Source organism: Caretta caretta, chromosome 2, assembly GCF_965140235.1.
Source record: "Caretta caretta isolate rCarCar2 chromosome 2, rCarCar1.hap1, whole genome shotgun sequence".
NCBI lineage: Eukaryota > Metazoa > Chordata > Testudines > Cheloniidae > Caretta > Caretta caretta.
Window position 1 is genome coordinate 198800310 of NC_134207.1, and position 14785 is coordinate 198815094.

At 43.7% G+C, this 14785-nt stretch overlaps 1 protein-coding gene across 3 annotated transcripts in view; it reads left to right on the forward strand.

Moving 5' to 3' along the window:
* NGLY1 (N-glycanase 1) overlaps positions 1–14785 on the forward strand; it is a 50028-nt gene that overhangs the window by 3565 nt on the left and 31678 nt on the right. For 2 of the 3 annotated variants that reach the window (XM_075125739.1, XM_075125740.1), the window contains exon 3: positions 3988–4230. In XM_075125739.1, the coding sequence (XP_074981840.1) occupies positions 3988–4230 (243 nt within the window). Of the gene's footprint in view, positions 1–3987; positions 4231–13785; positions 14390–14785 lie in introns of all 3 variants that reach the window. The other variant, XM_075125741.1, reaches the window with a different exon arrangement.

Below are 14785 nucleotides of genomic sequence, written 5' to 3' on the forward strand. Positions count from 1 at the left end.
AGCTTGTTTAAAAAACTTCATGAAGTTCTCATCACACTTTGAGTCAGACATAATAAATGCTGACTCTGCCTGGTTATCTTTTAAGGAAACCGTGTTCAATACATCTAAAGAGGGAGCATCAGAAAAGATTTGACAAAAGTGATGCTGAGATAAAGCAACTCTTGAGATCCATGCATGCTCTTCACACATGGATAAATTATAAAAACTCATTATTAAAAAGATGGCTTATTCACATACAAAGTGTAATGTGCAAGCTAAGCTTCGCCACATGAACGATAGCTGGTGGAAAATGAAACCCAGCCATCTTCAATCAGTGGCAGACAAAAAAGACTCCAAACGTGTTTTTGATGAGCTGAAGATTCTGTATGGCCTGCAATCTAATGGGCTGACTGATCGTGGACAAATTCTGTAATGATGAGGTGAACACTTTAATAAGTGGTGAACTGCCCATACACCACATTAGCATCAGCACTTGATGATCTTGAACAACTTCCAATTCAAGACCAACTCTCAATTCCACCAAATATATCTGAAGTATGGAAAGCTGTCAAGCAAATGTGAAACAGCAACGGATCAAGTACAGATGGTATTCCTGCAGAGATCTTCAAATGTGAGAGATATAGAATTGTAGGTCTAGAAGGGAGCTGATCAGGAAGCTCACGGGCCTCTGCTTAAAGTTTTGGGAACAGGAGGCTATGTCACAGGAGCAGAAAGATGCCAACATTATCCACTTTTACAAAAGAAAAGCAGTCATGCTTCTTGCGATAACCATTGTGGCGTCGCACTTTCTTGCCACTGCAGGTAAGATACTCACCTGAGTCATGCTAAACTAACTAACTGATCAACTTGCAGAGAAGATTGGCATTTAGGCACTATGTGGCTTCCGTCCTGGGCATGGTACTTCAGACATGATCTTTTCACTCCGCAAATACAGGAGAAATGTTGTGAGCAGAATCAAGACCTATATGTAGTTTTTCTCAATCGTATTAAGACCTTTGACTCTGTAAATTGAAAAGGCTTGTGGACTCCACAAGTTCATTTTCCTCCTATAAGTTTGTCATCATTATTAAATCTTTTCATGCAGGAATTAAGGTTCGTGTCCTTGACCAATGCTGCTTCTCAGCTTCCTCTGTTGTCATCAAAAGAGTAAAACAAGGCTGTGTTCTTACCCCAATATTGTTTAGCATCATGTTTGCAGCTGTTCTAATAGATGCATTCAGAGACATTGATTGTGTATTTATATGAAGTACCATATGGATGGAGGTGTCTTAAATCTGCATTGCCTGTGTGTGAAGACAAAAGTGATAAGGATAACTATTCATGAATTACTGTCACTGATGATTGTGCTTTACTGGCCCATAACCTCAGGGGCATTCAGTTACTCGCTGATTACTTTGTGTGTGCAGCAAAATATTTTAACTTAACAGTCAGCCTAAAGAAGACAGAAGTGACAGTCCAGGCTCCACTGGTAAATACTGCAACTTATCCTGTTGCCTATTGACTATGTACCAGTCAAGGTTGTTGATACATTTTGCTACCTACACAGTGTTGTTTTTTGAAATACAATAGGGTTACCATATTTGAACATTCAAAAAAGAGGACACTCCACGGGGGGGGGGGCGAGGATTTGCTTGCGCCCCCCAGCCCCGCCCAACTCCACCCCTTCCCTGCCCCCATTCCAACCCCTTCCCCAAATCCTGCCCCCCCCTTCCCCTGAGCGTGCCGCGTTCCCCATCCCAGCCATGTGAAACAGCTGTTTTGCGGCGCAAGCGCTGGGAGCTAGGGGGAAAAAGTGGGCACTCTCTCGAGTGATCAGCATTCACTTTCTTTCTCAAATGATTAACATTCAGTCTCTTTCTTGAATGATCAACTCTTCTTTGGGGAAAAATAATAATGGCGAAATCCCAGACATTTTTAGGTATTTAAAAATTCTTCCCGGACGATTTAAGAACCAAAAAGCCAGACATGTCCGGGAAAATATGGACATATGGTAACCCTAAATACAATGATGACAACACCATTATGAAATGCATTGGTGCAGCCAGTGATGCCTTCAGAGAATTTTAGCGTTGTCTCTGGAATGAACACCATGTCAGACTGCAAACCATAATTGATGTTTACCACTATGTATCATCACCACTACTCTCCTCTATGGCTGCAATACATGGACAACTTATTAATGCCACATAAAATGCTTGGACAAATACCCTCTATGATTTCTACAGCAGATAACTGGAATTAAATGGCAAGATTTGATTCTAAATACCGAGGTCTTTGAGTGTTGCAACATCAGACATTTAAGCTTTTATAGTGAGAGCACAGCTGAGATGCTGTGGTCACATGGTCCGTATGTTTGACAGTAGAATATCAAAGGCTATCTTTTAAAGAGAATTGCAGATTGGAACTCATTTTAAAGGCAGACCAAGATATGTTACAAAAACACTGGAAGGGACCAAAGTCCAATCTTGCAGAGTTGACTTCAACATCTGGGAGCTTTCAGCCCATGAGCTGAATTGCTGCAAGCAAGGATAAATGTGTGAGGCATAAAGCTAAAAGCAGTGCATGTTCATCTACAATTGCCTTCACCTGTGGCACTTACAGATGGAACTGCAGATCCAGAATTAGCCTATGGTCTTGTGGGGCCTGAAACAAGTGATTAGCTCATCTGTTGAGCTTGACCGGAGACTTCATCAGATTCTACTTCCTGGCCACTTGCAGTTTAAGTAGCACTTTTCCTTTCATTTTGCATATGTTTACTTTGTCCATAAATATCTAGTGCCAAATAACATGAAAGTTAAGGAAAGCATCATCATAAATCTGTAGGGTTAAGGTAAAAAAAACATCCTGAGTGAAATCTTGGCCCTATTGCAGTCAATGGGAGTTTTACCACGGATTTCAGTGGAGCCAGGATTTCACCCCTTGTGTGCTAATATGGCCCCATCACTGTAGCATCAGAGTACCCTCCAAGTTTCTTGAAGTAGAAATAGCTTCTAGTTTTAATTTGTGTATGGAATATTTGAGGGAAAGCTAAACTGAAAAAAACAAATTTGCTTCCAGAGCTGAATTTGGCTAGTTCCATTGTCACTCTTATCTCTTGTGGAGTTGAGTTCTCTAATCTAAGTCCAGTGCTGGTGAAAGCTCTGTCTTTTGCATTTTTGAGCCTCCCTCTATTGGTCACACATTATAATTGACCTGATGGAAAGTAGTTGTCATGGGAGAGCCTGATTGCAGAGGAAGAGGTAATGCCTCAGGTTTCTAAGGCTAATCTCATGAAGAGGTCCCGGATAACACCTTGAATGGCATAGTATTAAATGGAGAATCTGTGTAGATAACTGCACTCCACAGTGATTGTGTTCAGGCACCTGTGTTACTAGGTAAACTGCTGCTGTATTTTGCATGAGTTAGAGCTTTGAGAGTATGCTGCTTCATCTCTATACAAGTTGTGGTAATCAAGGTTGGAGGTCACAAACTTATTTTCAGTAACCATTTCCAGGGGGTGTGTGTTCCAGCACGGTATGCTAGTCCATCTTTCTCAGGTGTTTGGAGAGGGGAAGAAATCTGAGTTATAGTTACCCCATCTCGCTAAGGCTGTTCTGGCTCAGCACTCTCCATGTTAGCACCATGGTCATTTCACTGCTTCTGGATTTCCTTTCAGGCGTGGCAGTTTCTTTACCAGCCTTCCCATTGCACAACTACTGCACGAGACCTTGTTTAGAGGAGAAACTGGACACTTCCCCTTACTTCTGGAGTAATAATATACAAATAAAAACATGAGGCCCTTTTCCTCCTCCTCTCTTAATCCAAGCTGAAGATAGGTAAATTCTTTTAGAAACATTGAGATCTTGTTCCAGTTTTCCTGGGTCTCTAAGGTTAAGGATGCCTCTTCTTTCTGCAGCAAGACCAGCAGAGAAAGGGTTAAACTGCATTGTTTTATTTGCATGCACTAAATACATAAAAATTAACTTTTCTATGTTTTTTACATTTCAGGGAGAAACTCATCTTGTTTTTCCTAAGGAAGCCTCAATTGAACAACTACACAAAATCCGAGATCTGATTGCTGGAGAGAGAAATAGCAGATTAAGTGAATCAAGTCAAACCCAAAGATCAGGATCTTCTCAAACTGTAACTAGTATGCAGCATATTGTACCTCAGTCTTCAAGAGCTGCTGACTCAACCCTAATCCCTGTCAATAGGCAACTACAAACATCAGCTGCACAATCTGCTGAAATGGTAAGCACCTTTTAAAACCCTCTTATAATACCTATCCTGTAAAAGGAATTGTATTTATAAGACTTGGAAAAACTTTAATGAGGGCAGAAGTAGAAATAACTGGAATACTGGGGACAACTGAAAATTTGATTCCCTTGGTATCTTTCTTGGGAACATCTTTTCCCATTACCTTAATGAGGTTGTGGAAGTTCTTTATCTACATCCAGCTTTAAAGCTGAATGTGCTATAGGCCCAGCACAAACAAATGACACAACAGAAAAGGTCTTGAGTGTGCAATTTCCAGAACAGGATTCACTGAATGTATGTTTTTTTGATGGAAAACTTTTCCAAAGTAGCAATTGAATTTCCACAAATCAACGGTCCATCCAGCTTAGTAACTTGTAGCCAAAAATGACCTATGCAGAATAGTTCAGAAGAAAACTCAAATTTTAAAAAAAATCCTATTAGTGATAGGCAAGACATTCTCAGCTTTCTCATAGTGTGGATCCATCTTATTATCTTATGGGTCACTTGCCCTAGCATTTGCATTCATAACATTCATTTGGTAATAAATACATAATTGTGTACAGCAGTTACATGGAGAAGTAAATATTAAGAAAGTATTATGTATTTTTAGCTGGTTTATATGTGATTACCAGCAGGAAATGAAGACAGCCAACATCGTGTGATCAGCCAGCTCTCTACTGACCACCAGTGAATTCCACAAGTTGGTTAACTATATATTGTGGAAGTGTACCCTGTAGGGTTTTTTAATGCTTTGCCCTGGGGTATTACATTGTCTAAGACTAACTGTTAAGAAGTTAACATTAGTGGAATCAGTATAGAGGATGCTTAGCTTTTCAGTTAATCTTGGTTTTTAACTTCAGTTCTTTAAAAATCCATATCCCCGTTCTTTAAATTTCAGTTACACTTCCTGAATTAACTCATGTCTGTTTCTCAGGACTGTGTTTAGAATAGCTTCTCCACTTGTATGCTTCAGAACAAGCTGTCCAAAGAAACTTTTTCCAAACTGTGTTTATAAATGATGTTTCAATCATTGTATGATATTGGGTTGGCTGGATGTTGCTGTTACTGTTGTGGATTTTATTGCCTCTTTAAACTGTCTTAAACTTCATCATTGCTCCTCTGATCTAGAGACTGATAGTTAAGGTTAAGATTTTGTCACAGGTATTTTTAGTGGAAGTCACGGACAGGTCGGAGGCAATAAACAAAAATTCACTGAAGCTTGTCACCTGACCCTGACTGTTTTACTAACAGTACCAGGGGGCCATCGGGGGGAGTGGGGAGGAAGGGACAGGGACTAACAGTCTGAGCCCCATTGGCTGTTGCTCCAGTCCTGGGGGGCTGGCTGCTGCTCTAGCCCTGGGGGGCCATGATAGTCACGGAGGCCCGTTAAAGTCACAGAATTCATGACCTCCGTAACAAAATCATATCCTTACCTGACAGTATACCCTCACTATTGTATTCATATTTTTAAGATCTCACATATATAGCCATATACGGTTTTACTTCAGGATCTTTTTTAGAAAAACAACCTAACTATCCTTTCTTTGTATAGTTTGAAGCAAGGAATTTTAGTATCCCATTGATGGTTCTTATTCCATCGTGTTTCGAAAATGTCAGTTATGTAGAGGTCCTTTCCCTAATGTCAAACATTTTAGTTCATCCATTTTGGCTTTTAGGCTTCTCATTGGTAAATGAACAGGTATCTATTTGTAAATATGTGCTTATTTTAATATATCTAGTCTTACTAAAATTACTCCCAGTTTCCCTCCTTCCCTTTTCTCTGTTGCAACTGTTTGTTGCTAACTGATTCCCATGCTACTGGACATGTAACTTGATTTCTGCTTATTAAAATTTTTATTCTGTTTTCCAATCTTCTCTAATCATAGAATCATAGAATATCAGGGTTGGAAGGGACCTCAGAAGGTCATCTAGTCTAACCCCCTGCTCAAAGCAGGACCAATCCCCAACTAAATCATCCCAGCCAGGGCTTTGTCAAGCCTGACCTTAAAAACTTCTAAGGAAGAAGATTCCACCACCTCCCTAGGTAACACATTCCATTCGGTCCCTAGTCTGTAGCGGTGCATGGGATTCTTCCGTCCTAAGTGCAGGACTCTGCACTTGTCTTTGTTGAACCTCATCAGATTTCTTTTGGCCCAATCCTCTAATTTGTCTAGGGCCCTCTGTATCCTATCCCTACCCTCCAGCATATCTACCTCTCCTCACAGTTTAGTGTCATCTGCAAACTTGCTGAGGATGCAATCCACACCATCCTCCAGATCATTAATAAAGATATTGAACAAAACCGGCCCGAGGACTGACTCTTGGGGCACTCCACTTGATACCAGCTGCCAACTAGGCATGGAGCCATTGATCACTACCGGTTGAGCCTGACAATCTAGCCAGCTTGTTATCCACCTTATCGTCCATTCATTCAGCCCATCCTTCTTTAACTTGCTGGCAAGAATACTGTGGGAGACCGTGTCAAAAGCTTTGCTAAGGTCAAGGAACAACACATCCACCGCTTTCCCCTCATCCACAGAGCCAATTATCTCATCCTAGAAGGCAATTAGATTAGTCAGGCATGACTTGCCCTTGGTGAATCCATTCTCTAATAAATTTCTTCCCACCACCCTTTTTTAACTTCATTGCCAGCAGTCTGGTTAAGATGGGAACCTTCCCTAAAACTTTTCCAGAGCCTGAAACCAAAGGCCCTTTCTTTTCTATCTCATTTTTTCTCATTCATACATTAAGACTAATTCCCCCCTGAAGGCTTTTCTGGGATGTGATTCAAATGTTGAACATAGCCCATTTCACTTTCACAACAATCTACTCTTGAGAGGTTTTCTTCAGACAAAGTGAATCCAAGTTTTGCATGTGAGATTAAGAGGATGGACCATAATTGTCCGAATTGTCCTTACTCTCATTCTTGACATTCAAACGTTCAGGGAACTTCTACTTATTTACAAACCTCTTCATGAACTAATTAAAAGCAACCCAGAAAAGATCATTTAAGGTCCTGGTTTTCAGAAGACCTTGCTCAGCACCCGCAAATCCATCTGAAGTAAATGGAAGCTGCAGGTGAAAATCAGACCTTTAAGCTTTATCAGTCAGTGTATGCCTAATGTCCATTCACAGCAAGCAGTCAGTTTGACTATAGTTAGAAAAGGCACCAAGGATGTGCAAAACTCAGTGCTTCTGTAAAAAGGTTAATGATAGTTAATAGTATAGCTCATTTCAGATTATTTGATTTTGTAACTGTTAATTAAACCTTATAATATGTCAGTGCATAAAGTATTATACCTATTTACAAATGAAGAAACAGAAGCCCAGTGGGGGTTAAGTAACTTACTTAAGTTCACCAAATGGTAGAACTAAACCCAAGAAGTCCTGACTTTAGCTCTCCTGTTCTACCTTATTTACAAAAAGGACCTAGATAATTTAAGTACAAAATGGCTTAATTCTCAAAGAGATGAGGTAATGTACAAAGAACTATCTATTTACCTACCTTAGGGTTTTATACTGCCTCCCATTGGTGTAGGATCTGAACATCTTCTACGTAAAATCATTAGCAAAGTCTCAGGTGGATTCATGGGTTTTCTTTCTCTTCACCCTTTATACAGTTAGAACTCTGTTTTGGGTAGGCTTTTTTTGATGGAGGTGATGGGAGGGAAGGAGTTGGCAGGGGTATTCAACTTGCAAGTGTCACTTACAGTCCAAAAGTTTCCTCTCCGAGAGAGCCTTCCTATCATGTTGGGGTGGGATACAAACCCATGACTCCAGAGGAGACTGCACCCTGAACGCAGCACCTTATATTACTCAGCTACCCTGATGGCCTGTGGCACAGCCGTTCACCTATCTGTCGTTGGAGCGGGCAATGCTCAGCTGAAGTCAAGGCTTGCTCCCTCAGGAGATGGTCAGACACTAGACTGCCTGATCTCTGCAAGATTGTTCCATAGCCAGGTCCTCTCAGAGAATGCTTTGTCCCCAGCTCTCAGATGCTTCATCCTGGTCTGAGACAATGTAGATCAGGGGTCTCAAACTCAAATGACCACAAGGGCTACATGAGGACTAGTACATTGGCCTAAGGGCCGCATCACTGACACACACCCCTCGCTGCCTCCGGCCCTGCCCCCACTCCTCCATGAGGCCCTGCTGTGGCCCCACCCCTTCTCTGCCCCCATTCCAACCCCTTCCCTGAAGTTCCCACCCCAACTCCGCTCCTTCTCTGCACCTAGGGCTTGCAGGAGGTGTGCAGGGTGTGGCAGGGGCTCAGGGCAGGGAGTTGGGGTGTGGGGTATAGGAGGGGTGCAGTAGGGGGTCAGGTAGGGGGTCAGGGTGCAGGGTGTGGCAGGAGGCTCAGGGCAGGGGGCTGGGGTGCAGCAGGGGGTCAGGGTGCGGCAGGGGACTCAGAGCAGGGAGGTGGGGTGTGGGGTGCCGGAGGGGTACAGGAGGGGGATCAGGGCAGGGGCTTGGGGTGCAGGAGGGGTGCAGGATGCGGCGTGCAGCAGGGAGCTCAGGGCAGGGAGTTGGGGTGCAGAAGGGATTCGGGGTGCGGTCTCCGCTCCAGGAAGCAGCCAGAACCAGGTCCCTGCAGAGTTGGGGGGGGAGAGGGCTCCACATTGCTCTCGCTTCCAGGTACCTCCCCCGAAGCTCCCGTTGGCCACGGTTCCCCGTTCCCGGCCAGTGGGAGCTGCGGTTGGTGGTGCCTGGAAGCGAGAGCAAGGCTCACCCCGGGGCCGCAGAGACATGGTTCTGCGCTCCACCGGGGGGGCGATGCCGCAGCCGGATTTGGCCCACAGGCTGTAGTTTGGCCACCTCTGGCCTGTAGGTAAGCGGGGGAGAGGTGGGGGGCGCGCAGGGAGCTTGGCGGGCCGCACAAAAGAACCTTGTGGGCTGCATGTTTGACACCCCTGATGTAGATCATAAAGAAGAGTGCAGCTGTTGCAGTATTTCATAGATGGACATTTGGTCTTTGATGTAGCTGCGCTTGATCTGTTGATTGCTTTGAAAATTAGGATCGAGGCTTTTAAACTAGCATCAGAAACTGACGGGAAGCCAGTGGAAGGACGTGAGTGCAGGCCTGGGTGTACTCAGTGTCTTAATCCGTGGAGAAGGTGGGCAGATGCATTCTGTACCAGTTGGAGCCTATGCAAGCCTTCACGTTCAGATTCAGCTGCAGTGAGTTACAGGAATCCTACGTGAAGGTGACAAGTAGATGGATTACTGTGTCTAGGTACTCATCAGGGAAGATGGGGAGATGTTTCCTAGCAAACTGGGGGTGAAAGAAGACGTTTCTGGAAATTACCAGGTCATCCGGGCTTAACAACGAGCCAAACAAGAGCCGAAGACGCGTATGTCCATGGCCATGAAAAAAACATCATTTGGTGCCAGAAGAGCAGTTTTTGCTGTGCCCTGGTCTGAACCAGATCGTGATGTATCCAGGATGTTGGCACTCGGTAGTTACTATTTTCTCAATTATTTTGCTCAGGAACAGGAGGTTGGGGACATGATGGTGGTTTGAGAGATCTTCAGGGTTGAGTGTTGGCTTCTTGAGGATTGGCTGAACTATTGCATTTTTTCTAGGAGCTTAGTAGATGTTTCTCTGAAGGAGGCTTGACTGTTTCTATTCGGATGGATATGGATCCATTTCACAGATTGTGGCTCTAATATTTCTTAGGAATTCTTGAGCTTTTTCATGAGTGATGGAGCCAAACTCAAAGGTGATGGGGAAAATAATTCCACTCTGACCAGAGAATATTTTTTCCCAGTTAGCTCTATACACATTTGATTGATTTTATCAGTGGAATATGCTGAGAGCTCTTCACAGTGGTCAGTTCTGGGTCTGATGTCTGAGCTATGCCATATGGGTTGATTAGACAGTTCACTGCAAATTTAGCTCTGCTGGTTGTGGTTCTGTTGCACTCACTGCAGAAAAGTGGATGGCTTGTTTTGCCTCCTTTATTGCAGTGACACAGTTCTGTGAGTGTTGTTTGTGCTGCTGCTGGAGGGGTTCAGAATGATTTTTGTGCCACTTGCATTCTAGCTTTCTGCCTTGTGTTTGGGTGGCTTGTTTTCCTATGGTGAGTTGAAAACCTACGGACTTCAGGAATTTTCAGGGGTGGAATAGTTTTGGTTGCTCACTCCTGTAGTGGGAAGGCAAGATGGCTCTGATCTCTGCCTAGATGAGGTGATGATCATACCAAAAGAGTGGTATGTTGATGTTTCCAGTACCCAGTCTTAGGCTTAAGATAGGATTCAGCATATTTCCAGTTGCAGGTATAGGTCCAGGTTCAAATGCATTGAAATGTTTGTTTCTGGGATGGAACATCATCTGAATACAATAAAAAATATTCAATAAATGAAGCTTTTTGCTAAAACTTTACAATATTTGACCATTTACAGACTGTAACAGACTGTAACAAAATAAGTTATTAAAAACCTTCTAATGAGCCCATGAGGTGGGGGTACAGGGTTGGCAATTTCCTGGTGGAAAACTAGTTTAGGACAGGGCACTGGTAAAACCAGCTTAAACAGGGAAACTGGTAAAATAATTGGATCAATGTCCAGCAAGTTCAGCAAGCATAGAATTAATCTTTTCAAATGTTGGATACATCCATTTAAAACTGAGGAATAGGCGTGGTCTGTCTATCTACATCAAAGTTGGTCTTCTGCGGCAGACTGCTATGTGGCCAAATGGACCTGGACTGGTAGTCTGCAACTCGGCATGCTTCTGATTGCTTAAAGTTTCAACTCTGTATTGTCGTCATTTTCATATGACTTTTGTTTATATAATATTGAAAACTGAAATGAATCATGACATGTAACTTCCTTGAGAAAATACCAAACCAAAATGTATAGACATTCAGATGTTCAGTGTTAGTTACATATATTAGTATTACACCCACTGCCGTTTTACTTATTATTTGTGTAACCATAAATTAATCTATGAATCTACTGCCTTATGTCACCACAATTTGACTATATAATCAAACTAAGTTTAGTGTGGTGTGCATTAACGAAACAGTTTTCAAAACAGAAAATGCTTTAAACTGGGATTAACTAGTTTTTCCTTAGCTGGTAAAAACCATGATTTTACTGATTGAAAACTGTCTCTGGTCAATACCATGGCAGCCCTGGGAGGGTGGAGAATACATGCTTCTCAAATTCTACCATGACTTATGCTCCATGCAACTTCATTGAGGTGAATCAGGGCAGAGTTTGGCCTATTATATTTAACCAGTTACCTACAGCTGATGAGCTCCAGGAAGAGCGAAACCAGTTCCCCCCTGATTCAATAGTTATGAAAAGTTCCGACTGGTCCTGTAGTACTGTCCTGCAGCAAAAGGGTCATTCCTGAGTTTAAGAATAATGCTGTGAAGGAAGCTATCATCCTGGGATTCTCCTACCCACCTACAATGTCACATTTGCTCTTGGTCTCCCGTACATTACTCCTGGGAGAATTCTGCGCCACTGCGCATTGCAGAATTTTGCGGAAATGTTTTTTGCGCAGAATTTCCTTTCCCATGCAGAAATGGGCTGAAGTGCTGCTGGCTGCCACTAGGGGCCGCTGTACCTGGCAGAGCCCAGCTTGAACATAGAAGACACTGCTGGGGAGAGTGCTAGAGGGTTCCTGGCAGCTGCAGTTCCCCGCATGCCCTAAGGGAAGGAGACAGCGGCATGCAGGAAACTCATTTCAAGCCTGGGACCCAGCATCAGGCTGTTTTTCCCTCTGAATCCATGGGGGGGAGCCATGGCTGGGCTTGGGTGCTGGTGGTGATGCAGTTAGCTGGGCTAGGGGGCCCCCGCAGCTGGACTCTGAGGGGGAGGGGTACAGGAATCTGGGATGAGGGGCATGGCTGGGCTCTGGGCTGGAGGGGGCAGAGAAGCAGGAACTGTGTTGTCATAGGGGTTTCTTTAACTCTCTACTCCTGGGGGAATTTTTGTGTGTCTCTGTATTGTTAGACATACTTGCTGACAGGTATTTTGAAATAAATTACCAAAATAAATGAAACTGGCATGATTATGTAGTGTTATTTTGACAACTAAAATTTGCAGAATTTTAAAATATTGTGCACAGAATTTTTAACTTTTCGGCGCAGAATTCTTCCAGGAGTACATACATAGGGGTCTCAGTGCTAATGAAAAATGCTAGATTAACATCACTGTAGAATGCTCTAGCCTCAGAAAAGATTCAGCAGTAGTGTTGCATGCTTCCCTAAGTGTGCCTTAACCATATTCTGGAAGGACAGCCTCTGACATAAGTTGAGTTTTCATGCCCAGTCATGAAACTTTAGCTATTGAGGAGGCTTTTCATGTGGCCACAAATTTTATGTAGCTCCTCATATAACTATCAAATAGTAATCACTTTTACTAGACCAGGAAAAAGTCTGTTGGCTGAAAACTGGAGCAACCAAAAGTCTGGTCTGAACAAGCAAAAACTGAATGACTTGTTGCCTGCTGGACAGCCCTTAACTTAATTCTCCCATCTCTCTTTTCTTGTCCTGCTATGCTAAATGGGAGGGCAGGGAATGCTTTTGTCTGCTCAGCTACTACTCTGAAGGTGCCATCAATGTAGTGGGGTGTAATTGCTGTTAGGTGGTACTTAGCAAAACTCACTGGGGGAGGCCAATTCCCATCTTCATTGATTATATTTATAAGGCACCATTGTGATCATCTAGTCTGACCTCCTCTATAGCACAGGCCTGAATTAATTCCCGTTTGGTTAGATATGCTACTAAAAAAATAATAATCCTGGGTGCACTCATTAAGTATATGTCAGAGCAGCAGCTGCCTCTAGAAGGAAGGAAGGAACATACAAGAATACTACTTGCATCCAGATGTCAGGTTGGTTTTAGATGACAGGCAACAGCAGTCTGCCACCCTACTTCCACCTCTGACCTCAATACCAAAAAACTCTCCCATCTTCCCATATTAGAGTAGAAGGTTCACCATACAACACATCTTGGTCCCCTGTCTAGTTAGCTATAACATCACACTCTGTTTATTACAAGGTACAAAATTTGGAGAACCTAGAATGTTACTGACAAACTTTCAGACAGGGAGGAGGGCCAGTGACTAACTGAAAACATACATACAATGTCATACAAGTGGGGCCTACACATAGCTTTAAAAAGTGGAAAAACATTATATTAGACAACCATACTTGATGAGTAAGTAGGTGGTCCATGGGCAACTCAGTTAACAAGCTTTCTTAGCCCTGGTCTACACTAGGACTTTAGGTCGAATTTAGCAGCGTTAAATCGATTTAAACCTGCACCCGTCCACACAATGAAGCCCTTTATTTCGACTTAAAGGGCTCTTAAAATCGATTTCCTTACTCCACCCCTGACAAGTGGATTAGCGCTTAAATCGACGTTGCCGGCTCGAATTTGGGGTACTGTGGACACAATTCGATGGTATTGGCCTCCGGGAGCTATCCCAGAGTGCTCCATTCTGACCGCTCTGGACAGCACTCTCAACTCAGATGCACTGGCCAGGTAGACAGGAAAAGAACCGCGAACTATTGAATCTCATTTCCTGTTTGGCCAGCGTGGCAAGCTGCAGGTGACCATGCAGAGCTCATCAGCACAGGTGACCATGATGGAGTCCCAGAATCGCAAAAGAGCTCCAGCATGGACCGAACGGGAGGTACGGGATCTGATCGCTGTTTGGGGAGAGGAATCCGTGCTATCAGAACTCCGTTCCAGTTTTCGAAATGCCAAAACCTTTCTGAAAATCTCCCAAGGCATGAAGGACAGAGGCCATAACAGGCACCCGAAGCAGTGCCGCGTGAAACTGAAGGAGCTGAGGCAAGCCTACCAGAAAACCAGAGAGGCGAACAGCCGCTCTGGGTCAGAACCCCAAACATGCCGCTTCTATGATGAGCTGCATGCCATTTTAGGGGGTTCAGCCACCACTACCCCAGCCGTGTTGTTTGACTCCTTCAATGGAGATGGAGGCAATACGGAAGTAGGTTTTGGGGACGAAGAAGATGATGATGAGGAGGAGGTTGTAGATAGCTCACAGCAAGCAAGCGGAGAAACCGGTTTTCCCGACAGCCAGGAACTGTTTCTCACCCTAGACCTGGAGCCAGTACCCCCCGAACCCACCCAAGGCTGCCTCCTGGACCCAGCAGGCGGAGAAGGGACCTCTGGTGAGTGTACCTTTTAAAATGCTATACATGGTTTAAAAGCAAGCATGTGAAAGGATTACTTTGCCCTGGCATTTGCGGTTCTCCTAGATGTAGTCCTAAAGCCTTTGCAAAAGGTTTCTGGGGAGGGCAGCCTTATTGCGTCCTTCATGGTAGGACACTTTACCACTCCAGGCCAGTAACATGTACTCGGGAATCACTGTAGAACAAAGCATTGCAGTGTATGTTTGCTGGCATTCAACCAAAATCCGTTCACGCGATGGGAGGAGGCAAAATGCGACCTTGTAACGAAAGCACATGTGCTATGTATGTAATGTTAACAGCAAGGTTTACCCTGAAAGAGTGTAGCGACTGTTTTATAAAACGTGTCTTTTTAAATACCGCTGTCCCTTTTTTTTT